The sequence below is a fragment of the Doryrhamphus excisus genome, linkage group LG22, assembly GCF_037039965.1.
Source record: "Doryrhamphus excisus strain RoL-2023G ecotype Guam linkage group LG22, RoL_Dexc_Guam_v1.1, whole genome shotgun sequence".
Classification (NCBI taxonomy): domain Eukaryota; kingdom Metazoa; phylum Chordata; class Actinopteri; order Syngnathiformes; family Syngnathidae; genus Doryrhamphus; species Doryrhamphus excisus.
Genome location: NC_136378.1, coordinates 3,297,064 through 3,321,904, shown reverse-complemented (window position 1 = coordinate 3,321,904; position 24,841 = coordinate 3,297,064). Strand labels below are relative to the sequence as shown.

At 39.7% G+C, this 24,841-nt stretch overlaps 5 protein-coding genes across 9 annotated transcripts; 1 reads left to right on the top strand and 4 right to left on the bottom strand.

Moving 5' to 3' along the window:
* Positions 1-247: 247 nt before the first annotated feature.
* LOC131110346 (protein FAM53C-like) lies at positions 248-7,595 on the bottom strand. 2 transcript variants are annotated; one of them, XM_058063392.2, is made up of 5 exons: positions 7,569-7,595; positions 6,084-6,251; positions 4,817-4,877; positions 3,941-4,737; positions 248-2,860 (listed from the first exon to the last, which is right to left on the bottom strand). In XM_058063392.2, the coding sequence occupies exons 2-5, from the start codon at positions 6,159-6,161 to the stop codon at positions 2,636-2,638; spliced, it is 1,161 nt and encodes a 386-aa protein (XP_057919375.2). In that variant the 5' UTR covers positions 6,162-6,251; positions 7,569-7,595; the 3' UTR covers positions 248-2,635. The 2 variants fall into 2 exon arrangements, with proteins under 2 accessions (XP_057919375.2, XP_078644405.1); XM_078788279.1 differs by lacking the exon at positions 7,569-7,595 and having other exon boundaries at positions 6,084-7,161.
* Positions 7,596-8,013: 418 nt separating this feature from the next.
* Positions 8,014-12,903, top strand: phykpl (5-phosphohydroxy-L-lysine phospho-lyase). 2 transcript variants are annotated; one of them, XM_058063719.2, is made up of 13 exons: positions 8,014-8,172; positions 8,277-8,395; positions 8,512-8,671; positions 9,579-9,653; positions 9,734-9,821; positions 9,893-10,009; positions 10,082-10,164; positions 10,227-10,452; positions 10,546-10,700; positions 12,135-12,224; positions 12,292-12,425; positions 12,496-12,557; positions 12,786-12,903. In XM_058063719.2, the coding sequence occupies exons 1-12, from the start codon at positions 8,114-8,116 to the stop codon at positions 12,513-12,515; spliced, it is 1,326 nt and encodes a 441-aa protein (XP_057919702.2). In that variant the 5' UTR covers positions 8,014-8,113; the 3' UTR covers positions 12,516-12,557; positions 12,786-12,903. The 2 variants fall into 2 exon arrangements, with proteins under 2 accessions (XP_057919702.2, XP_078644220.1); XM_078788094.1 differs by having other exon boundaries at positions 12,496-12,561; positions 12,787-12,903.
* Positions 12,904-13,248: 345 nt separating this feature from the next.
* On the bottom strand, positions 13,249-17,394 carry hnrnpaba (heterogeneous nuclear ribonucleoprotein A/Ba). 3 transcript variants are annotated; one of them, XM_058063723.2, is made up of 9 exons: positions 17,299-17,394; positions 15,977-16,179; positions 15,449-15,617; positions 15,199-15,357; positions 14,996-15,127; positions 14,819-14,915; positions 14,571-14,732; positions 14,384-14,466; positions 13,249-13,978 (listed from the first exon to the last, which is right to left on the bottom strand). In XM_058063723.2, exons 2-8 carry the CDS (start codon positions 16,162-16,164, stop codon positions 14,399-14,401), a joined length of 975 nt encoding a protein of 324 aa, XP_057919706.2. In that variant the 5' UTR covers positions 16,165-16,179; positions 17,299-17,394; the 3' UTR covers positions 13,249-13,978; positions 14,384-14,398. The 3 variants fall into 3 exon arrangements, with proteins under 3 accessions (XP_057919706.2, XP_057919705.2, XP_057919704.2); XM_058063722.2 differs by lacking the exon at positions 17,299-17,394 and adding an exon at positions 16,628-16,787; XM_058063721.2 differs by lacking the exon at positions 17,299-17,394 and adding an exon at positions 16,569-16,732.
* A 483-nt stretch (positions 17,395-17,877) lies between these two features.
* On the bottom strand, positions 17,878-20,267 carry nme5 (NME/NM23 family member 5). The gene is made up of 5 exons (XM_058063295.2): positions 20,091-20,267; positions 18,998-19,194; positions 18,268-18,368; positions 18,090-18,202; positions 17,878-18,004 (listed from the first exon to the last, which is right to left on the bottom strand). Exons 1-5 carry the CDS (start codon positions 20,265-20,267, stop codon positions 17,921-17,923), a joined length of 672 nt encoding a protein of 223 aa, XP_057919278.2. The 3' UTR covers positions 17,878-17,920.
* Positions 20,268-21,716: 1,449 nt separating this feature from the next.
* Positions 21,717-24,051, bottom strand: LOC131110309 (nucleoside diphosphate kinase homolog 5-like). Its single transcript, XM_058063296.2, has 5 exons — positions 23,688-24,051; positions 23,421-23,617; positions 22,136-22,236; positions 21,952-22,070; positions 21,717-21,861 (listed from the first exon to the last, which is right to left on the bottom strand). Exons 1-5 carry the CDS (start codon positions 23,808-23,810, stop codon positions 21,796-21,798), a joined length of 606 nt encoding a protein of 201 aa, XP_057919279.2. The 5' UTR covers positions 23,811-24,051; the 3' UTR covers positions 21,717-21,795.
* Positions 24,052-24,841: the final 790 nt, after the last annotated feature.

Below are 24,841 nucleotides of genomic sequence, written 5' to 3'. Positions count from 1 at the left end.
GAGACCCCTGGTATATATATATATATATATATATATATATATATATATATATATATATAAAGGCTAAGAAAAGACCTTTGTAAAAAGATAAGTCTTTAAGCTCCGTTTAAAGGAATGTATATAATTCTATGAATCAATAAATAAGTTATATTTATCCCCAATTATGTAGAAGAGCATTGTATCATACTGACGTTAGATGTTTGTAACGCTTACCTTCTTATCACACACAAACACATTTTTATCATTCTCTATCAAACTTTATTGGTACATAAATTGTGCAATACTGTATATCCGTATCTGGAATATGGCCATCTGAAAACATACTGTATGCAAAATCAACTCTGAAAGGCCACTAAAAAAAAATCAGCCATGTCGCATTCACTCACATCCACACTCACAGTCCATTACATTGTGCCGTATTGTATGTAATGAGCTGGTCAAAGCGTCCATGTTCGGTGATTCCACAGGCTTTTCCAACATGTAACGCCAACTCTAAAATATCGGAATCACCAACAGCACGTCAAGTTTAAGGCATGGTCCGATTATAGTGTCGTAATTGCTTGTTTAGAAACATTTGGTCGTGTTCGAGGAACATGGAAGATAAATGAAGGTACATCCATCAACCTTAAAGGAACGGATACATCTGATGATCGACTTCAATCATGAAGAGTAACGAACTAATGAATCGGGAAAAACGACACCAACATGAGCTAAGTACAAATCAATAACAAACAGGTCATGTGACACAGTCGCCATGCTCAAAAATGGCTAACTTTTTAGCTATGTTTTATCTTAACCTATACATGACAATCATAAAATAATGGCCATGGATTCAAGCTATATCAGCATATTTTGCTCACTTTTTCCAATACATCAAATATGGATGCAGGATTAACCCTTAGATGCACGAGTGACTGGACCCTACACTCTTCCATAAGTGGGGCAAAAATCACCCATACTAGAATCAATGCCTTTTTTTATCCCAATTTTGTCATTTTGGTTAGGAATAATCACTTTTATGATATTTTGTATTATATTTAGGACAACATAAGAATGATTTCATGTTAGAAACATCTTCATTTTTCACTTTTTTTTTTTACATCTTTGAAAACAATGAGTTGTATAATGTGTTGCATAAAGGTAAGTTAAAATGTGAATGGCATGATATCAAAAACATGTTTTTTGAGGAATACCTGGAATATGAAATGATAACAATTTTTCATTACAAAGATATTTCAAGAAAACAACCTGACCGGGTCATTTTTGACCCACTTATGGAAGGTTGGGGTAGTAACACAAAAACAAAAATTTCTTAAAATTTATAAAAGGTAAGTTAAAAACGGCATGATATCAAAAACAAGTTTTTTGAGGAATATCTGGAATATGAAATGATAAAAAAATGTTCATTATGAAGATATTTCAAGAAAACAACCTGACCAGGTCATTTTTGACCCACTTATGGAAGGTTGGGGTAGTAACACAAAAACTAAAATTTCTTAAAATGTATAAAAGGTAAGTTAAAAATGTGAACGGCATGATATCAAAAACAAGTTTTTTGAGGAATATCTGGAATATGAAATGATAAAAAAATGTTCATTACAAAGATATTTCAAGAAAACAACCTGACCGGGTCATTTTTGACCCACTTATGGAAGATTTCTTAAAATGTCTTAAAATGTATAAAAGGTAAGTTAAAAATGTGAAAGGCATGATATCAAAAACATGTTTTTTGAGGAATACCTGGAATATGAAATGATAAAATGTTTTCATTTTTGTCATTTTTGACCCACTTATGGAAGGTTGGGGTAGTAACACAAAAACTAAAATTTCTTAAAATGTATAAAAGGTAAGTTAAAAATGTGAATGGCATGATATCATAAACATGTTTTTTGAGGAATACCTGGAATATGAAATGATAAAATTTTTTCATTATGAAGATATTTCAAGAAAAAAACCTGACCGGGTCATTTTTGACCCACTTATGGAAGGTTGGGGTAGTAACACAAAAACTAAAATTTCTTAAAATGTATAAAAGGTAAGTTAAAAATGTGAATGGCAAGATATCAAAAACATATTTTTTGAGGAATACTTGGAATATGTAATGATAATTTTTCATTTTTGACCCACTTATGGAAGGTTGGTGTAGTAACAAAAACTAAAATGTCTTAAAATGTATAAAAGGTAATTTAAAATGATATCAAAAACATGTTTTTGAGGAATACCTGGAATATGAAATGATAAAAAAAAAATTTCATTACAAAGATATTTCAAGAAAACAACCTGACCGGGTCATTTTTGACCCACTTATGCATCTAAGGGTTAATGTGTGGAAAACATTCTCTATAGTCCGCTCCAGAACGCCAAACCTGGAAAGACTAAAGCTTAAAGCTCCAGAAATGATTTACCACCAGAAATCCATAACGTCTCAGTCTTGGAGGGTCGCTAATGGAGGCACTATGTACTGTATAACGCTGACGTTTTTAACAGGAAGTAGCTCCAGAGTGGTTGCTGTAGCTTCAAACTGCTTCCATCTTGAGTATCGTATAGTGTAGTACTGAAGCCCGAGGCAGCAAGCAGGTCCTAACGTGGTAAAGGAAGCCGTGACCACAGGAAGCACGGCGCTCTACATCCGTCATCAGTTCTCTTCTATGAGGTTCAAGTCCAGTTCTGTGCAGTCTCTTTCAAAAAACATTTGCACCTCAGGTGTTGCAGTTCTTTTGATTGAATCGTCGTCGTCCTCGTCACTTTCACTTAGCGGCCCGATGCTGGCTCGACCCAGGAACTCAGCAGGCGAGACAGCAGAGTTTGTCTGGACGTTACAGGCACCTGAAGTGGACATTAGAATGTCACCATTGCCAATCTGCAGGGGAGAAAGAAGCAACGTGATTATCAGGTCTTAGTTCTCAGCAAACATGCAACAAAGTCCTGTTTTATTTTGGTCATCATCATGGCATCATCATCATTTTACAATTTGGAATTACCATTTTCTCGATGCATGCACGGGGAGAACATGCAAACTCCACACAGAGATAGCCGAGGGTGGGGAAAGACAAAATAAGAAGCCAAAAAGTTACCACTTCCACACAAAATAGGAGGAGAACTCATTCATTCATTTACTACCGCTTTTCCTCACGGGCGTTACGGGGGTGCTGGAGCCTATCCCAGCTGTCTTCAGGTGAGAGGCGGGGTACACCCTGGACTGGTGGCCAGCCAATCACAGGGCACATGTAGACAAACAACCATTCACACTCACATTCATACCTATGGACAATTTGGAGTCGCTAATTAACCTAGCATGTTTTTGGAAAGTGGGAGGAAACCGGAGTCCCCGGAAAAATAAAACCCACGCATGCACGGGGAGAACATGCAAACTCCACACAGAGATGGCCGAGGGTGGGGAAAGACAAAATAAGAAGCCAAAAAGTTACCACTTCCACACAAAATAGGAGGAGAACTCATTCATTCATTTTCTACCGCAGGAGTTGTGAGGGTGCTGGAGCCTATCCCAGCTGTCTTCGGGCGAGAGGCGGGGTACACCCTGGACTGGTGGCCAGCCAATCACAGGGCACATATAGACAAACAACCATTCACACTCACATTCATACCTATGGACAATTTGGAGTCGCTAATTAACCTAGCATGTTTTTGGAATGTGGGAGGAAACCGGAGTACCCGGAAAGAAAACCCACGCATGCACGGGGAAGAACATGCAAACTCCACACTGGTCTCCTAGCTGTGAGGTCTGAGCGCTAACCACTCGACCACCGTGCCGCCCACTATGCCCAAATATAAGAGTTAAGAGAGGAGTCAGATGAAGTGGCTGATGTGTGACCGCAACCAAAAAAAAAAAAAAAAAAAACATACAAGACCAGACCGGCTGGTTCCAGAAGTACTGGCACCATCAACCAGAAGACTATGATCTACCATATGATCTGCCAACCTGTGTCATCTTGCCGAAGTCCAGTCCAGGCCTCGGACCAGGTAACACATCTGGATCGTGGCGCCTCTTCAAGCGAGGTTTCCGCATGTCGCAGGGCTGCGAGTGGCATCGCGGCAGTGTCGGGTGCAGGCTGCGTCGAGATGATGATGGCGTGCTGCAGGCTGAAGTGGGAGAAGGAGACAAGGCGGGGACCTCCATGCCCGCAGCGTGGGCTGCCTGAGGGTGCTGGTGCGGCGTTGATGCGGTCTGAACTTGCAAAGGCGAGAGCGAGTATCGGCGGTGAAGCAACAAGTGGCGCATTAGCGGTGTCGGTGATGATGAGCATGAGGAAGGGGTGGCCAGGGATGAAGAGCAGGCCGTTTTTGGCGAGTCACATGGGTCCCACGGAAAGCTCCACGGCAGTGGAGAGTCCACCGACAGTGCTAAGCTAAAGAAAGTAGGGCTGGAGGAGGAATGCAAGGACGACTTATTGGAAGTCCGAGGACCACTAAGAGTTAACAAGGCGTCTCCAGAACCCAGATTAGATGTTCCTATGCTTTGACTGGCACGTTTTACTGGGGTCCAAACTTTGGATGCACTGGGATGCCATGCGGAGCGACATCGAGAAAGATCCTCCGGAACAGAGAGGGAGCGACAGTGGCGTTTTGGAGGTGGCGGAGGAGGAGAGCTCTGGAAATCCTGGTTTGTCATGAAAACCTCAGCTCCACGTTGAGGTTGCCGAGGCCACGTGGAGTCCAGTCCCCAGGTTGAATCCAGAGGTTTGGCTTTGAGTGATGGCTGCGGAGCAAAGCTGGGCTCTGGGGGCGCCAGGAGACAAAACATGAGCCAGATCTAACACCATGAACATGCAGCAAACATGTCATCCACTGTACTTGCCTTGTGTGGATTTGCATGTTCTCCAGGAGATGGTGGGGCTGGAGCCTAACGCAGGTAGCGTCTAAAAACATAAAATGGATTTAATAAAAAAATATATATATGAAAATATGAGCTGGAAACCTCATATTACAAATATACAACATAAGGTGGCCAGAAATATTTTAATATTAAAATAAAAGTAAAAAGATTTTTAATAAAAAAAACTTTTTAACTCATTTTTAAAGGGACAAAACAGCATTTCAGTGTCATCATTGAACAGTACTAGTATGTATGAGAGTACACAATCATTTGATTATATCTTCTCATGGGACAATACTATTAGTATTAATAATTATGTATAATTAATTTATTTTTAAAATAAATTAATTAAAAAAAAATAATAATTTTTTAAATTATTTTATTATTATCATTTTTTTTGGTATTGTCCCATGTTCAATGATGACACTGAAATGCTGTTTTGTCCGTCTCCCTTTAAGAATGAGCCGAGTTTTTTTTTTATTAAAAGAAATTTAAATTTAAAATGGTGATAAATGGTGTTAAAAATTTAACAAATTTAAAAAAATGAAAATAAAAAAAAGAATAAAAATTAAAAAAAATTAACTAAGCTAAATACAGGGATGAAGAGTACTAGTACGTATGCGAGTACACAATCATTTGATTATATCTTCTCATGGGACAGTACTAAAAACATATTTTAAATTAAAATAAAAAAAATCAAGTTTTAAAATTATAAAAAAAGACTAAAAATAAATAAAAAAACTTAACTTAAAAAACCTTATGTCATTGTATGGTCATATCACCTCGTACTTATTAAAAATGACATTAAAAAAACCAAACAAAAATTTTTTTTTCCCTATATTAGGAAAGCAGGAAGTGAACAAATATAACAGTTACTGACTGTAAAAGTACCAGATGGAGGGGTAGGATTTAATAAGCTTTGCTTCTTCCTACTCCTTTTGGACATGTGGAACTGTGAACTGATTATGTGATGCATTCAATTGTAATCTGATGCATGTTCAAATGAAATTAAACCAATACCATTACCAAAAACCAGAACTGATAAGTACAGCAATGTTACTCCTCCAAGGGGTACAGATCGATTCTTTATATCATGTGGCACCAGATGATATAATATCTCACAAAAGTGGGTACACCACTCACAATGTAGTAACCATTATGGTACTCTTCTTATGGGATACTACTATAGTAATTCAACTTAAGAGTAATCGGTATTTTCTAAATTAGGGCTTGTCAACAAACGACGTACCACATTCACAGTAAAAGACTTGTGATAAGGTTCTTCCAAACTTTGCTTCCGGAGCTGCTCCGTGATAAGTGTCACCATAATGGCTGCTCTGATCCAGTTCAGTCAGACCCCTGGCATGGCGTGCCCCCTCCACACCTCAATAACCAGTCCAAGTCATCTTTGTTCCACCTGTATGACCAGGAATAAAAACAACAACAATATTTAATGTAACACTAGTTACTTAGCAGTTATAGCATCCTTTATAGGTTCTCCGTGTCTTTATGGACTATAAAGCTGCATACAAGTTTCTCTGTAGTGCAGAAAATCCTGAACTTATAAGTCTTTTGCACGCCAGGAGCAGAAGTTCACGTTCACAAAAGCAGAGAGCACACATGGACACGAGGAGACCCAGAACAAAGAAACACTTCACATTCCATCATAGTCACATAGAAAGTGAACACTGAAATCTTGGTATTAGTACCCAAAAAAAAAGACAAACTATAGTCATGCATGGCAAAAAACATAAATCCCCGATTGGAAAGCTTTGAGGTAAAACTGGGGGAGTTGGCCTAAACAGATAACAGCAGTTGGGACTTGTGAAGAAAGGGGGAGGGAGAGTCAAAAAGGGGAGAGAATGGGGGAAGTGTGAGGAAAATGAATGGGGATAGAGGCTGCTAGCATGCCATAGAACCTTTACAAGGGGGGTACAAAAGAATAATTCAACATTTATACTACTAAATGCAGGATATTTGTTGCACAAATAATTGCACCAAACCTGCATTGTTTGTTGCATGCAAGAGAACCTTTGCACGCCTCCATAAAAAAAACCACCATGCCTATCACCAAATGCTTGCACACAAAACCAAAAGACATATTAATATGTAACATGGTTGCACAATGACACCATAAGTGTGTGAAGATTGGTTCTAACATGCTGACACTATGCAACTAGGATGAATATGGTGTGATTCAACACTTGTTGGCAGTCAGACGTGGCCTTGCAGGAAGTGTGCATGCATACACTCAATAATAACTCCATTTTGACTCCAACAATACATATATTTTAGCGTGTAATAAAACACACGTACACTAAAACTAGACGTGTTCTGACAACTACACAGTTCATAGTTCCACTAACTTTATGCAACACTCAACCCATATACATAGCGCGTCATAACTCAACTTATTTCTTGTTTGTATATATAATAATCTATAATCGGACAGTTCTGTTCAGTTACACGGTAAAGGTTGTCATAACATGGGTTAGCAAGCAGCCCCTGCTAGCATGCTACAAGCATCACAAGTGTCCATATATACGACGTTAGCCCTGCTATTCGACACCTTTTTTGTACATTAAAAAAATATTGACAGTAAATAGAAGTGCCTCTATGTTTCTGTACAGAATAATGTCAGAATTTTGCAACCGAAACGCCACGGCGTAGCTGATATGTTCGCGTTAGCTTATTTATTGTAAGCTAGCGTGCTACAGCTGTCCTGATGTATTACCTTCGTTCTGTGTTTCCTTAGCAACCGAAGCTGCACAGTGCACCCAGATAGCCACAGCTAGGCCGACTGTTTATATAGCTTTTGAGCGATACCATTATACCATAACTAGGGGGGGTATTTCTAATGTAATCATGAAAGGACACAATGAGTGGCATTTTTTATAATATAATTAGTTTTATACGTGATTAATGACTATGTGTTTGATGTATTTTCGAAGTCTTAGCAACACAGTCGATGTTAACGTGGGAGTATACACCCCTAAATAAATCCTAGTTAGACCATTCCATAAAAAAATTAAAGGCGCAAATGTAAGAATCGTAACAACATTTTTTATTTTGCTTTATTTTTATATATGTGCTAATTTAAACAGTTGATTTGAATTTTGATTTCATAAAAATGTATAATATAGCACGGAACGTTTGTAATCGCAAAGCGTGATCAAATGTCTACGCATGCGCAGGGCATATCATATTTGAGCCACTGGGCTGTCTTAAAAAAGTAAAGCTTTGATCATTATTGTACGTAAAGCACAACCCGAACAAGACATGGCGTCACATTTACTCAGCAAGGAGGACACCCTGGCAATGAGGAAGAGATTGATAGGGTAAGTACTTTGTTTTTAAAACCATGAAACCTCATTCGATGCCATTTGTATTTAGCCATAGTGTGTTACGTGCTCACTGGCCGACATGGCGTTTTTCATTACAGAGAATCGTGCAGACTTTTTTATTCAGACGATCCTGTCAAAATTGTCAAAGCAAGGGGACAGTATCTTTTTGATGAGAACGGTAGTCGCTACCTGGACTGCATCGGAAATGTCCATCACGGTAAATATATCAATTTATTCAATGCATTGGTCACCATATTTTAAAAGTTAAAACCTGCGTACACTCCTGCCATCTAGTGGCCGGATTTGGAGTAAACACTTTTCTTTGTGCTGTAGTGGGCCATTGCCATCCCAGTGTTACAAAGGCTGCAGCAGAACAAATGGACCTTCTGAACACCAATACCAGATTCCTGCACGACAATTTAGTCCTGTATGCAAATCGCCTGGCTGCCACGTTGCCCGACAAACTGTCTGTCTTCTACTTTGTCAACTCTGGGTAGGTCTGAAAACATATAGATTATTAATAGTACATATTTGTTTTATTTCAATTATTTAATAAATTTATTTATAATAATAATAAATGTATTACATTTATTAATTTTATTTATTAATTTATTTTTAATTTAATTTATTAAATAAAAAAAATATATATATATTATTTAATATTTGTCAACTCTGGGTAGGTCTGAAAACATAAATAGATTATTAATAGTGCATATTTGTTTTGTTTCAATTTTGTATATTATTTAATAAATGTATTACATTTATTTTTAATAATAAAATTATTAAATTTATTTATCATAATACATATATTGAATTTATTTTAGTTATTAATTTTATTTATAAATTAATTTTATTTACTTTTAAATTTAATTTATTAAATTAAAAAAAAATTAAAAAATATTTAATATTTGTCAACTCTGGGTTGGTCTGAAAACAAAGATTATTAATAGTACATATTTGTTTTATTTCAATTTTTAATATTATTTAATAAATTTATTAAAGTCATTTATAATAATAATACCTTTATTACATTTATTTATCATAATACATATATTAAATTTATTTCATTTATTACTTTTATTTATAAATGTATTGTATTTATTTTTAATTTAATTTATTAAATTAAAAAAATATATTTAATATTATTTCTTTTGCACCACCCAATTTGTACTAAGTTGCAGCAGCATATATAAATATTTCATGCCACACTTTTCCAAGTATGAGGCAGCTAAGAGACTTACTTAAAAAAATGGTTCAAATCCCGCAAAGCACACTTTAGCAATGTTCTAACCCAAATCAATGCAATTTTCATATGCATAATCCAGAAAAATCCACAAAGTAGTCCACCGAATATGACTTTATCGGATCTATTGCAACCAAAAATGTCTTTTTTCTCTCAGCTCAGAAGCCAACGATCTCGCACTACGCCTGGCTCGGCAGTACACCCAACACGAGGACGTCATCGTGCTTGACCAGTGATGCTTCCCTTTTCAATGAATCATCATCTCAACTCATACGCCAGCCATTTTAAAATGTCCGCCTGTTTTGCTTTTAGTGCATATCATGGTCATCTAGTGTCCCTCATCGACATCAGTCCTTATAAATTCCGGAAACTCTCAGGGCAAAAAGAATGGGTTCATGTGGTGCGTAAAATGAATAATTATTCAAATATGTTTCTCAGAAATAATATCTTCGACCCCCCCCTCTCACACAGGCCCCCTTACCAGACACCTACAGAGGCATATACAAAGCGGATGAACCCAATCCGGGGTTGGCTTATGCAAATACAGTGCGAGACTTAATAGAGGATGTGCACAACAAAGGTCGAAAGGTGATGTCACTCAAAAGTCACTACTGCAATGCTTACTTAACAACACCCCCCCTTGCCCCCCTCCCCGAATAGATTGCTGCCTTTTTTGCTGAATCAATGCCAAGTGTCGGAGGACAAATCATTTTACCCGAAGGTTACTCATCCAAAGTTGCAGAGTAAGTACTAGTACGTGTTTAACTCTATTACAACTACTTCACTTATTACTCGTGCTCTACAGGTACGTTGGCGCAGTGGGTGGGGTGTTTGTGGCCGACGAGGTGCAGACAGGATTCGGACGCGCGGGGAGTCATTTTTGGGCTTTTCAATTGCAAGGTGCGGATTTCTGCCCCGATATATTGACGATGGGAAAACCGATGGGAAACGGGCATCCGATAGCGTGTGTGGCAACGACGGCGGAGATAGCCGCGGCGTTCACCGACAACGGCGTGGAGTACTTTAACACGGTGAGATTTTCATAGTATAATTATATATATGCCATTCTAGACATGTTATTAAAGTACTTTTTTTGTAATGATTAATTTGGCAATTTCTTTCAGTTTGGAGGTAATCCAGTTTCGTGTGCAATCGGGCTGGCGGTCCTGGAGGTCATCGAGAAAGAGGACCTGACAGGAAACGCCACTCGGGTCGGAGCGCATCTTAAAGATTTGTTCACAAAACTGCAATCTCGACATCAAATAATCGGCGATGTTAGGTACTGACATGAGTACATGCGATTCTAGTACATTTAAACTAGGAACTATGAAGTATTGTGTAAGTCGGGCCTGATTCCGGTAAACGTTGACCTCCGCCAAGGCTGCCCTGTTCAAGGTGTTGAGGGAGTCCGGTTCAGGGGGGGTCTTAGAACCTCATCTCTGCTATTTGCAGATGATGTGGTTCTTATGGCGTCTTCGGTGTTTACTGGGACGGTTTGCATCCGAGTGTCTAGGATGAGACTCAGTACCAGTCCCAAATCAGAGGCCATGGTTCTCAAGTCGGAAAAGGGTGCAGTGCTCCCTAACGGGTTGGGAATGAGGTCCTGCCCCCCAGGTGGAGGAGTTTAAGTATCTCGGGGTCTTATTCAAGAGATGAGGTTCTTATGGCGTCTTCGGTCTTCGACCTTCAGCGTTTACTTGGGACGGTTTGCATCAGAGTGTGAAGCGTCTGGGATGAGACTCAGTACCAGTCCCAAATCAGAGGTCATGGTTCTCAAGTCGGAAAAGGGTGGAGTGCTCACTCCGGGTTGGGAATGAGGTCCCCAGGTGGAGGAGTTATGGCGTCTTCGGGCTGCGACCTTCAGCGTTTACTGGGACGGTTTGCATCTGGGATGAGACTCAGTACCAGTCCCAAATCAGAGGCAATGGTTCTCAGTCGGAAAAGGGTGGAGTGCTCACTCCCGGTTGGGAATGAGGTCCTGCCCCCCAGGTGGAGGAGTTTTAAGTATCTCGGGGTCTTATTCAAGAGATGAGGTTCTTATGGCGTCTTCGGGCTGTGACCTTCAGCGTTTACTGGGACGGTTTGCATCTGGGATGAGACTCAGTACCAGTCCCAAATCAGAGACCATGGTTCTCAGTTGGAAAAGGGTGGAGTGCTCCCTAACGGGTTGGGAATGAGGTCCTGCCCCCAGGTGGAGGAGTTTAAGTATCTCGGGGTCTTATTCACGAGTGAGGGTAGGTGGGAGCATGAGGTCAACAGACGGATCGGTTCAGCCTCGGTCGCTGTACCGGACCGTCGTGGATCCATGTTCCCACCCTCATCTATGGTCATGAGGTTTGTGTCATGACCGAAAGAATGAGATCCCGAATACAGGCGGCTGAAATGAGTTTCCGCCGAGTCCTACCTAAGAGATAAGGTGAGGGGCTCAGTTGAGGTGGCTCGGGCATCTAGTCCGGACGCCTCCCTGGTGAGGTGTTCTGGGAATAGGCCCAAGGGGGGCAGACCTAGGACACACTGGAGGTTATTATGTCTCACAGTTGGCCTGGGAATGCCTTGGTGTCCTATGTGGAGCTGAAGGAAGTGGCCGGGGACCAGGAAGTCTGGGCTTCCTTACTAAGACTGCTACCCCCGGCGACCCGGACCCGGATGAAAATGGGTGGATGCACTGCTCACTTTATGCAACATACAAATTTAAACAATGCAATTTTAACAGGGGCAAAGGTCTTTTTGTCGGAGTCGAGCTGGTCCAAGATCGACAAACGAGGAAACCTGCCACCAAAGCTGCAGCACATGTGGTAAAAAGGTAACGTACAGTAAAACCCAGTGTTCAATGCTGTGGTTGTAATTTCTGAGAAATGTATTTAATTCAGGTTGAAAGCTGAGGATCGAATCTGTGTCAGCACCGACGGCCCCTGGGACAACGTGTTAAAGTTCAAACCCCCAATGTGCTTCAGCATGGAAGACGCTGAGCTGGTGGCGCGGTGTATCGATCGCATACTCACAGGTGAATTCCGGGCAACCATTAATCATTGAAAATTAATTTTCACAACCTTAAATGTCTTTTTTTTTTTTAGACATGGAAGCCAGCCATTGACGTGAAACTGGAAAATGAAGAAATCTTTTTAAAAAAAAATAAAAAGGTGTGTGGAGCCTGTATAGAAAAAGTTTTAATATGTTCAGACATTGTCATATGTCACATTCATAAAGTTCAGGAGGTAGAAATTAGCATTTTGGCAGATGAAACAGTCATTTCATGTGCTGCCATTTCCTGACCTAGCTAGGAATTTCATGTCAAAAAAAAGCAACTATCAATTTGTATCTTCACTTCCTAAATTGTAAACATTTTTTTTACCTTGTTTTCATAGGAATCAGCCATTTTGCAATACTGAAGGTGTGTGCGCCGAATCCATCTGGCTGCAGACAGCTCTACCATATCAGCATTACTGCTTTGAGAAATTAAAAATTTCAGTTTTTTTAAAAAACATTAACATATGCGATTGAACAGACATGTCTTTAAATACTTAGCAATTTAAAAAAATAATCTCTCACGTAAAACACTGCTTTAAGACACATCTATTCAAATACACGTGTTTTTAAAGATAAGCACTTACCAGACCACACTCACACTAACGTTCAAGTATCGCAGTTTCACATCTTAGTGGGTTGAATATTAAACACTGCAGGTGGCGGAAGCCCTCTTTCCCACAGCTTCCCAATGTAGGCATCCGTCGCGACGTTCACATTACTCCGGCTATAAATCGAGCAAGCCATTTAACAGTACAATACATTTAACGTTAACTTTACAAAATAATAACAGTAAGGTCCAGTTGTAATAAACCAAAAGTTTATTTCTACCAATTTGCCCAAGACACTAGAGGAATGAGTATCCAGTGAGAGAGGGGGTACCCTCTTACATTTAACAGGCTTGCGTTCAGTTGTGTTACACTAGTAAAGCCACTTAAAAATTGCAAACACGAAACGGGGGAAGAAACTCCTTAAAAGCCAAAAAAAAAATAAAGAAAAAAATGATGCTGGTTGTCTTCTACTAAGCCATCTGCAAACATTCATCAAACACGCTTACAATGAACCCCTTTGATTGGTTTTCAATCCCTTATTTTGCCTCAACCCCACAGCCGAATGCACAGCCATGCAATTTGCATCCAACACTCAGCACGGGAGAACATAACTAAGACCTAGAAACACTGAAAGAAAAAAAAAAAAAACTAATTTGTTTTATTGGGGAGCTTTAAAAGCTCTTTGCTCCTGTTTTGTCTGTGAATCCAGTAGACATGTAAAAATACAACCATACAATACATTAGATTCAAAAAGGTACCAAAAAGTACAGTAAAAATAACACTTCCGTCACTGGAAATGTAAATGGACACAAAAAACAATATAAAATAAAAAGTGGAAAAGTGACATTTGCTTCCCCAGTTCCTCACTTGATCTGTACAAATGGAGCATGAGTCCAAATTTTCTGCCAACTCCAAAGGAAAAGCCAGAGCCCATGTTCGCTGTGGTCAGACCATGGATCTCTTTTTCTTATTTACGTTAGACCTTAAGAGAGAAACACGTTGCTTAACGTTACTGGGAATAAACGAAAACGTGGTGAGCAGTTACAAAGACAAAAAAAAAAAAAAAACAGGTGCATGAATGAGTTAACAGGTCGGTGAACAGACAAGAACCGAAAAGCAATTACACACCAAAAGGTGAAACGTCCTATTCTCAACCACCACCAGCTCAACCCTTATCGATCAAGTAGTGTTTGTAGGGATGCATCTTGTGATGATAGGTGGAATGGATCCTGACCCCATCAAAACAAACTACCCTAGCCCCCGCCACAATGTTGGAATGGATTTAAAGAGTAGATGGAGGGTTTTTTTTAAGGGAGGGGGGGTCAAAAAGGCACCAATGGTACGAGCTATAGTCTCATACTACCATGGATGATGCAAAAATGCATACCTGCACTACGTGTGATCAGTATGGCTTGTAGCTACTCGGGTGGCCACGTCTTGGAGTTTTCCCATAGCTTGTATTGTTCTGGTCTGGAGGACAAGAGAAAAAGGGACTGAGTTCTGTACAACATGGAGGACCAAGAAAATAAGCTTCTCCCATTCAGTCTTTCCCCCTGGGGCCACTTATCGCTTACTGTAATCGTAGCCACCCCCATAGCCGTAATAACCGGTAGAGTAGTCATAGCCGCCATAGCCACCGTAGCCGCCATAGCTCTGCTGTCCATAGCCATAGTTCTGGTTGTATCCTCCTTGGTTCCAGTAGTTGTTGTAACCTTGATTCCAGTTGTGGCCCTGGCCTATTTCAATTTAAAAAGCAAAACAAAAAGCTATGGTACAGCTAACAACAAAAACGGGCAAAATCCGAATGCAAAAGCGTTCTTACCTGGACGACCGCCCCTGCCACGTGCACCGCCGTACCCACGAGCGCCGTACTGCTGCTGCTGGTAGACCTCTTTGGGTTGAGCGATCTTAATTTCACACTGTAATATAAAAAAAAAAACATGATTGTACCTCATTGATACGCAGCACTGTCTAAAAATGTGAGAAAACACGAGCTAACCTTGCTTCCACCGACGGTGTGGTACTTCTTCTCCATGACTTTCTTCACATGGGCCTCTTCCTGGTACGTGATGAAGACAAAACCTCTCCTCTTTTCAGTCTTTGGATCTTGAGGAAGCTCAATTGTCTCGATCTGTAAAGACAAAAAGCATTAGTCGGCAAATATGAGTAGTTATTGTACTACACAGTTGCAAAAATTCATACCTCGCCAAATGTTTTGAAGTATTCCTCGATGACCTCCTTTGCCGTGTCTGGGTTAAGACCCCCCACAAAAATCTTCTTTACCGGGTCTTTTTTCATGGCCATCGCCTTCTTGGGGTCAATCTGTCGTCCGTCCAGCCTGTGCTCCTTCTGTTCAAGAACCTACAAATCACCAAAATATTAATTACATGAAAAATACACATAAAAAATTAAACTAAAAGATTAAACTATTCAGACAACTTCTCCAGCTCACCTTTTCCACACTAACTGGATCTTTAAAAAGAATAAATCCAAAGCCTCGTGACCGGCCTGTCGTCTGGTCGATCTTAATGGTGCAGTCTGACACCTCGCCAAACTTGGAGAAGTAATCTTTGAGATCCTTCTTGGTCGTATCCCAGCTGAGGCCACCGACAAACATTTTCCTGAATACAAAAAAAGGGGATAAATGAGGTCATTGAAAGCATTTGTGTCCTTACAAGCCACATGTGGGTTGTGTGGGGGGGTGTAAAGCTACAATGTTCCAGAACATGCGTTTAGAAGAGTTTCTATTTAAGCTCATTTGCGTCATTGTGCTGCGTTAATTTGTTTAAAAACACAACATAACCGAGTAGCTTATATGCTACTCGTCTTCGTGATGGATTAGCTGTTCCCAGTAGCGCCCATCCCCCACCCGCTTTGCACATGGCGCCAACAAAGGCCGGCTGGAACAAAGAAACACCGCGGCTCACCAAAAGCCCCGTTTTCTTGGTCAAAATGAACAACAAATTTCATTTTTACTTACCCCGCATCCTCTTCGCCTTTACTCGCGTCGATTTGACCGCCTTCTGTGCCGCCGTTTTGCGAATTGTCGTCCGCGTCCGGCCCTGCGCCATCACAGACGGTCCCTTCCGCCTGGTCGCCTCCATTAAAGTCGTCGACTTCGTGGCCGTTTTCTGAGGTCTCCATGTACTGTTGCTCGATATCGGCCATTTTGTACTAATACAGCTAATGAACACATACAATGGTACATCAGCGTTTGGATTACTCTAATGCGTTATATAAGTGCATGCGGAACGAGTGTAGCTATTTTGATAATACATGCGTTTCCCACCATTTTGACCGGCACGGTTCGGCCTTCGAAATACCGGTTTAAAATTATATAACAAACAGTTAATCACCCAAGATATATATATATAACATGCGTTATTTTCTGCTGTTACCATACAATAGAATTAAACGCGTATTTCGCATGTATAAAACGATACCTTGTTTGTACAATTCATTCGCAGTTACGTAACGCATAGGCCTCATCATAAGTCGCAGCAATAATTTCAAAACGCCACTACACTTCGCTTACAAAATAACAAACGCAGGTACAAAAGCACATCACTTACTTGCCAATTGAGGGGAAAAAGGACAATTTAAAGTAAAGTATGCTAAATTGTTCGCTAACCACGCAATCGGAGTGCTCTCTTTAAGATGGATTCTCCCACAAGACGGCGGTCCTGGTTGCTTTTCTAGCGCCGGTGGGGAAAAAAACGACAGTACTGAGATGACGAGATTTGATTGGACAAGCAGCGGCGCCATTCACAACATTGACCAATCAAACGCGAGACGCTTGCTATTCGTAGGGTTCCTACTGAACGGACTAGTTATAATTTATCAACTCTAAAACAATTTAACGTTTTATTTAACTTAACACACGTTGTACATAATCACGCGTCTGCATTTGACTATTATACACGATGAAATACTTTATTCAAAAAAAAAGAAATCAGCTACTGTGCGTGATGTCGTCGGCCCGCCCATTTGATAGATGTATGACATCCAAGATGGCTGCTCCTTCTTTCGACAGGAAGTGAACGATGAAGTGTGTGCTTTCATTTTTTATTTGTACCCTATTTGTCGGTGATATTTTGTGTATAATAAAATTATCCGTATTTGCAGCGACGCCACAAACGATCCCAGGATAAGTGCTGATCTATTTTGTCATTATTATTATTATTAAACTCATGAACTGGTATTGCTAACCACGTAGTATTTCTGATACCGCGACATCATGGAGAAGAGTAGTTTTAAGTACAAAAAAATAAAGACGTTTGAGCAGCAGATTAAGCAACGTACCTTCATTAAAAGTTGTCAAAGATGTGGAATGTGTTACGTGCGGGAGCGTGTGAGTGCAAAAGCACTGCGATTGTGTCTTTACATTGGACCTCTTTCATATTTGTGACGTCACCAGATGGATACTTTAATACCACTGTGTAACTGTTGTTATTTTTGGCGTGCACTCGGATTGAAATGCTTGTAAATTATGGGGTGATCTTTGAAATTATTAAATCCTAAGACTGGGGAAAGAAAAAAAATAGTAGCATTCATGCTCTGCCAATGAATTGTGACTAAGAACATCATCAAAATGCAAAAATATTTTTTTTTTGCTGAAAACAATGTTGAAATTAACAACTTTGGCTTCAGTTCTTTAAACGCAACATAACCACAGAAACATACCTGACAGAAAATAACATGAAAGTCTGATTTTAGTGCAAATTTGGACTTTTTAAAGCTTCGGTTTTGAACTTTCAACCAGCGGACTTTAAACACAGTTTTCAATTGTATGTTTCTTCTTTTTGCATGTTGATCCTCGACTTACATTTGTCTAAAATCAAGTGCAAATTCAATATCAGTCAACATATTTTTATTAAATTCGCATTTCCTGCAATCACATATTCCTCTTGGTTCTTCCTAGGTGTTATTTTTCTTCTTCCACAAGAGCATCATCACATATTTGAGGCCTGTTTGGATTATTTTTGATGAGCCACGCTGCAAGCCAAACCTATTGAGAGAATAATAAATAAGCAATATTTAACACTTTTATTCAGTAAGAATAAATAAGTGCTTACATCACATGGAGTACTTACACACGGCGTCAAAGGTTTGTGCTTGCAGAGCTCAGTGAGTCCTTGCAGCAACGTTTGGTTCACGTATTTACTCAAGTATTCTTCGGTTTCCTCCTTCGTGGGAACAGTTAGAGCTACAAAGATAGCGTTTTAGACACGTTTGCGTACAAATGCAAACAGTTTTATATGTTTATCTTACTTCTCGGGAACATGAATTTGATCTCTCGCTCAGCCACGTGAAAGGAGTCGCTGCCATGGAGTGCATTTTGCAGCTCGGAAGTGCCATATTTTGCACGAAGGCTGGGGAAACAGAGTGGTACAATACAAGTGTTTAAGACTTTTTCAAGAAATAATGTTGGAAAATTGCTTTGAACCAACAAACAATATTGCATTGCACAAATTAGCTTTTCCTCTTCACTCAAAGCTTATTTCAAGTAATGCTTACTGAATAATTGTTGTCATAGGGACAAGTTTTTTAAGTCCGTAACTCAAAAAAATATGTTAAGTCAACTGACTTCATCATTTTATTCAAAGTAGTTTAATTTGTTGTCGACTTAATTATAATAACAATGCACACAGCTTTTTAATTAGCAGTAACTTTATATATATATACAATTTGATAAATAAAATAAATACATAAATTTTGAGTGTATATGACATGCTAAATTTTATTTATTTATTATTTATTATTTATTATTTATTATTTATTATTTATTATTTATTATTTATTATTTATTATTTATTATTTATTATTTATTATTTATTATTTATTATTTATTATTTATTATTTATTATTTATTATTTATTATTTATTATTTATTATTTATTACTTCCCACTTTTTCATGCACTCCAAATCATTGTTAAAGTCTAAAAAAACTGTTGTCTTTCCAGCATAAATAAACGTCCCTATGAAGCCATCATTACTCACCATTCCGAATGAGTTTCTTCGGGCTTTGCGGGTCCAATGATAGATTTCCAAAGCGCTATTGCATTATCCCGGGCTAGAGTCAGTGCAAGGATCGGACCGGAGCTCATGTAAGCAGTCAGTTTGGAGAAGTTGAGTTTTCCATGGTGTTCGGCGTAGAAGTCACTGCACTGTTCCGGACTCAGATGAAGTTTCCTCTTCTGCCACATGAGCATAGTCATAATCATTTAGCATAAGAATTTAGAATTCATTTAGAACAGGGGACTCAAACTCGCGGCCCGCGGGCCGCATTTGGCGCTAGTTTTGTTTTGTTTTTTTGAAAACCTGATGCGGCCCGGCTTCACCCAGAACGTAGCTCCGAAAAATTAAAATTAAAATTAAAATTAAAATTAAAATTAAAATTAAAATTAAAATTAAAATTAAAATTAAAATTAAAATTAAAATTAAAATTAAAATTAAAATTAAAATTAAAATTAAAATTAAAATTAAAATTAAAATTAAAATTAAAATTAAAATTAAAATTAAAATTAAAATTATTTTGTGTATAGAAAAATAAAAATTAAGATATTTGAGAACATTGAAATGTTTTATCAAATATTTTGGTGTGGAAAACCGGAACCAAAGTACTGAAAAAGTGTAGGGTATAGCAGAAGCAAAAGCATTAAAGATAGTTGATTTTTTTCCAGTTAATAAATGCGTTTTGTTTTGTTTTTTTTGAAAACCTGATGCGGCCCGGCTTCACCCAGAACCTAGCTCCGGTGGCCCCCAAGTAAATTGAGTTTGAGACCCCTGATTTAGAATTTTTCCCAGCAAATCAGTGAACAAATGTAATAACACGTCTTACAAATATGAAACAGTGATCTGAACTATTACTTATTATATATCAATGTATTAGCATTTTATTTGAAAAAAATAAATAAATGAAACACTTTCTGTGATGTCATTTGAATGACTGTACGTGTTATGTTTCATACATCAGTACACTACATTAGAAAGTTATTGACGTCATGTCCTATCGTAATCAATGCATAACGTCCTTGACGTCATTTCCCATCGTAATCAATAACAATTACGTTTATTGTACTTTATAACCAACCTGCAGGATAGTGAAGCCCGACGTCAGGATGATGTCCTCAATTTCTCCACTTTTATGGATCGCGTCAGGTTTAATGATGGCTAGTGTTCTTTCCACATAAACACGAGTAAACTCATTTTCGTCTTTTTCGTCCTTTTGGGAGTCTTCAATAAATTGATTCTCGTCTTTTTCGTCCATTTTTTGGGGTATGTAATATATCGATTCAAGTCTTTTTCGCTTGTTTTGGGTGCTTCGACTTCTGCAGAAGTTATTATTTCCACAAGCTCAGCGAGAATTGTACTTTCTGATGTCATACGGACGTTACGTTATGTTGTACTGAGAGTGGACGGGATGACGTCACAAGTTGATACCTATATAAGTATGTATTTTCTGCAGAACAGTTATTTGTGTAAGCTATTTATTTGACGCCTTTACTTTGGTACCCCTCCCACAGGATGTGCTGTTATTTTGAAGGCCGGAAGTGTGTGTGTGTGTAAAGGCGTCTCCTGCATTCCTCCTCACGTGCTATTGTTCTCACTGCGCTTCTATAAGTATGTATTTTCTGCAGACCAGTTATTTGTGTAAGCTATTTATTCGACGCCCTTACTTTGGTACCCCTCACAGCATGTGCTGTTATTTTGAAGGCCGGAAGTTATTTTGAAGGCCGTTATGTTGTACTGGGAGTGGACGTGATGACGTCACAAGCTGATACCTATAAGTATGTCCACGCTCTGCAGACCAGTTATTTGTGTAAGCTATTTATTTGACGCAATTACTTTGGTACTCCCCCACAGGATGTGCTGTTATTTTGAAGGCCGGAAGTGTGTGTGTGTGTGTGTAAAGGCGTCTTGAATGGCCGCTTACTAGCATAGCAGCTGAAATGCCTCTCACTAACAATTCACCCAGCCCCTTTTACCCGTGAAGGGCCAACCATAATTCCCAATGAGAGGGTGAGGCAATACGTCTAAAAGGTACGTACCTTATTTACATTTATAACACCCTTCTTTTATATTACAAAAGTCTTTCAAGAGTCCCACACTGAAGTGTCACTTCCTGTATACATTTAAACACTCAATTACACATAACTTAGATTACCGAACTACCACCCAGTTAATCCCCCCTCCTCCAGGTGACACTTGGGAGAGTCCAATTAAGGCATCAGGCTCTGGCCTGCACTCACATGCAAGCACCTCCATGTTTGTGCCCCGACCATTCATTCATTTTCTACCGCTTTTTCCTCATGAGGGTCGTGGGGGTGCTGGAGCCTATCCCAGCTGTCTTCAGGCGAGAGGTGGGGTACACCCTGGACTGGTGGCCAGCCAATCACAGGGCACATATAGACAAACAACCATTCACACTCACATTCATACCTATGGACAATTTGGAGTCGCTAATTAACCTAGCATGTTTTTTGGAATGTGGGAGGAAACCGGAGTGCCCGGAGAAAACCCACGCATGCACGGGGAGAACATGCAAACTCCACACAGAGATGGCCGAGGGCGGAATCAAACCCTGGTCCTCCTAGCTGCGGGGTCTGCGCGCTAACCACTCAACCACTGTGCCGTCCTGGAACAAAACCAATGACTTGTAAATGAAAAACTAACTAAAGTGGAAATTAAACAACTTAAATGGCAACCAAATATAATCATGGGTGGGTGGATGGATGGATGGATGGATGGATGGATGGATGGATGGATGGTCTTCCTCAGTGATTTATTCCACAAATTCAAACTCCATAAGATATTTGAGGTTTGTTTGGATTGTGTTTGATGAGCCAGTCAGCAAGCCAAACCTATAAAGAACACAATATGTATATTGTTCACAATGATGGAAGTGTTACAATGTATAGTAGTTAACATAGTACACAACACCGAGTACTTACACATGGGTTGAGTGGTTTGTGTTTGCAGAGCTCAACGAGTCCTTGCATCAACGTTTGGTTCACGTGTCGACTCAGGTATTCGATAGTGAACTCTCTCGTGTGAACGTGCTCGATGACGGCTGCAGAAGAGTGAATGTGTTGCATTTTAAATGTAAGAATTTTAAATAATATGAGTATTTCTTACTGTATGGGAACATGAATCTGAGTTCTCTCTCGGCAGCAAGCAAGGATCCGCTGCCATGGAGGGCATTCTGCAGCTCTGAAGTGCCATATTTTGCTCGAAGGCTGAGAGTGGAACAAGAGTGGAAAGGGATCACCACACAGGATTCCTCATCATAAAATGGGTTTATTAAGAATGATGACCTGAAACACATTTATGACACCGCCACGATAAAATGCATATTATATACTGTATAAAGGAGACCAGCTAAGGAGACCAGGGTTCAATTCCACCCTCGGCCATCTCTGTGTGGAGTTTGCATGTTCTCCCCGTGCATGCGTGGGTTTTCTCCGGGTACTCCGGTTTCCTCCCACATTCCAAAAAACATGCTAGGTTAATTAGCGACTCCAAATTGTCCATAGGTATGAATGTGAGTGTGAATGGTTGTTTGTCTATATGTGCCCTGTGATTGGCTGGCCACCAGTCCAGGGTGTAACCCGCCCGCCTTTAGCCTGAAGACAGCTGGGATAGGCTCCAGCACGCCCTGCAACCCCCATGAAGATAAGCGGTAGAAAATTAATTGAGTTCTCTTATTTTGTGTGGAAGTGGTAACTTTTTGGCTTCTTATTTTGTCTTTCCCCACCCTCGGCCATCTCTGTGTGGAGTTTGCATGTTCTCCCCGTGCATGCGTGGGTTTTCTCCGGGTACTCCGGTTTCTTCCCACATTCCAAAAACATGCTAGGTTAATTAGCAACTCCAAATTGTCCATAGGTATGAATATGAGTGTGAATGGTTGTTTGTCTATATGTGCCCTGTGATTGGCTGGCCACCAGTCCAGGGTGTACCCCGTCTCTCACCTGACGACAGGTGGGATAGGCTCCAGCAATATCCTCGTGAGGATAAGCAGTAGAAAATGAATGAATGAATGAGTTTTCCTCCTATTTTGTGTGGAAGTGGTAACTTTTTGGCTTCTTATTTTGTCTATCCCCACCCTCGGCCATCTCTGTGGAGTTTGCATGTTCTCCCTGTGCATGCGTGGGTTTTCTCCGGGTACTCCGGTTTCCTCCAACATTCCAAAAACATGCTAGGTTAATTAGCAACTCCAAATTGTCCATAGGTATGAATGTGAGTGTGAATGGTTGTTTGTCTATATGTGCCCTGTGATTGGCTGGCTGGCGACCAGTCCAGGGTGTACCCCGCCTCTTGCCCCAAAGACAGCTGGGATAGGCTCCAGCACCCCCGCGACCCTTGTGAGGAATGAATGAATGAATACTGTATAAATATTCAGTATAAAATAAATATCACATACCATTCTGGATGACTTTCTGTGGCCTTAGCGGGTCCAATGATGGACTTCCAGTGAGCTATTGCATTGTCCCGGGCTAGACGCAATGCAATAATGGGACCAGAACTCATATAAGCAGTCAATCCGGGAAATATTAATTTTCCATAATGTAAAGCATAGAAGTCACTGCACTGTTCTGGAGTCAGCAGTAGCGTCCGCCTCTGTCAGACACATGAATTGTTTCAGATTATAATTCAAAGTACGAATAAAGAAGCTGAAAAATGAACCAACCTCCAAGATATTAAAGCCATTCCTCTGAATGATGTCCTCAATCTCCTCACTTTTATGGACTGCATCTGGTTTAATGAGAGCTAGAGTTGTTTCCACGGAAATAGAATAAGAAACGGGCTCCATCTTCAATAGGAGTCAATAGGCTACTGGGTTGCTAGGATACAGTAAACATTGTACGGCATGCATCGTAAACAAATAACAGGCGGTCGCCATCTAGTGGCCAACGAGATGTTCGCAATTTAGGGTGAAAATTAAGTTTTCTTATAAACAAATTAGTTTCTAGATTTATTACAGCGCCTTATTTGGTTTGTCGGCAGTTGTAGAACCTGTAGAAGTAGCAACGCGATTCTCCAAGGTGACAACAGCGCCATCTAGAGGATAGGAGTAACCACATACACATAATCACATACAGCATGTTGCAATATTAAGGGCTCTGTGCTGCCCTTAAGGCAATTTTCTGAATATATAAGTTAATTGGTTTAAATAAGCAATGTTAAGGGTTTGCTAGAAGTGATTAAAAGTTGTTTAGGTAAGTAATTCATAGTTTATACGAATTTGTATTAAAAAATGTTATCGCCAGGGTCCACTTCCGGTTTTGGAGATGCACTTCCGGTTCACTTCCGGATGACGCGGGGGAGGAGATCGGTCATTGAGACTGCACGTGGATGCCACCCACGTTGAGTTATCACGCAGGAATGCCGTGAGTTTGACTATTGTGATTTATTTTTGATATATTTGGATATTGTTTTTTGTGATTGATTGGGCTTGGGGCATTTGATAATGTAGCAGCCGCTCAAGATGTTGAAATGCACCTTTCTGTTGCAGTTTTCACTACTGTAGCCTGTAGTGTTTACACTTGTTTTTATCTTTTTAGTCCGATTTTATGCTCTTAGTCTTCAGCTTTTAACTCCAGTGTTTTGTTTTTATCTTTTTAGTCCGATTTTATGCTCTTAGTCTTCAGCTTTTAACTCCAGTGTTTTGTTTTTATCTTTTTAGTCCTATTTTATGCTCTTAGTCTTCAGCTTTTAACTCCAGTGTTTTGTTTTTATCTTTTTAGTGCGATTTTATGCTCTTAGTCTTCAGCTTTTAACTCCAGTGTTTTGTTTTTATCTTTTTAATCCTATTTTTTGCTCTTGGTCTTCAGCTCTTAACTC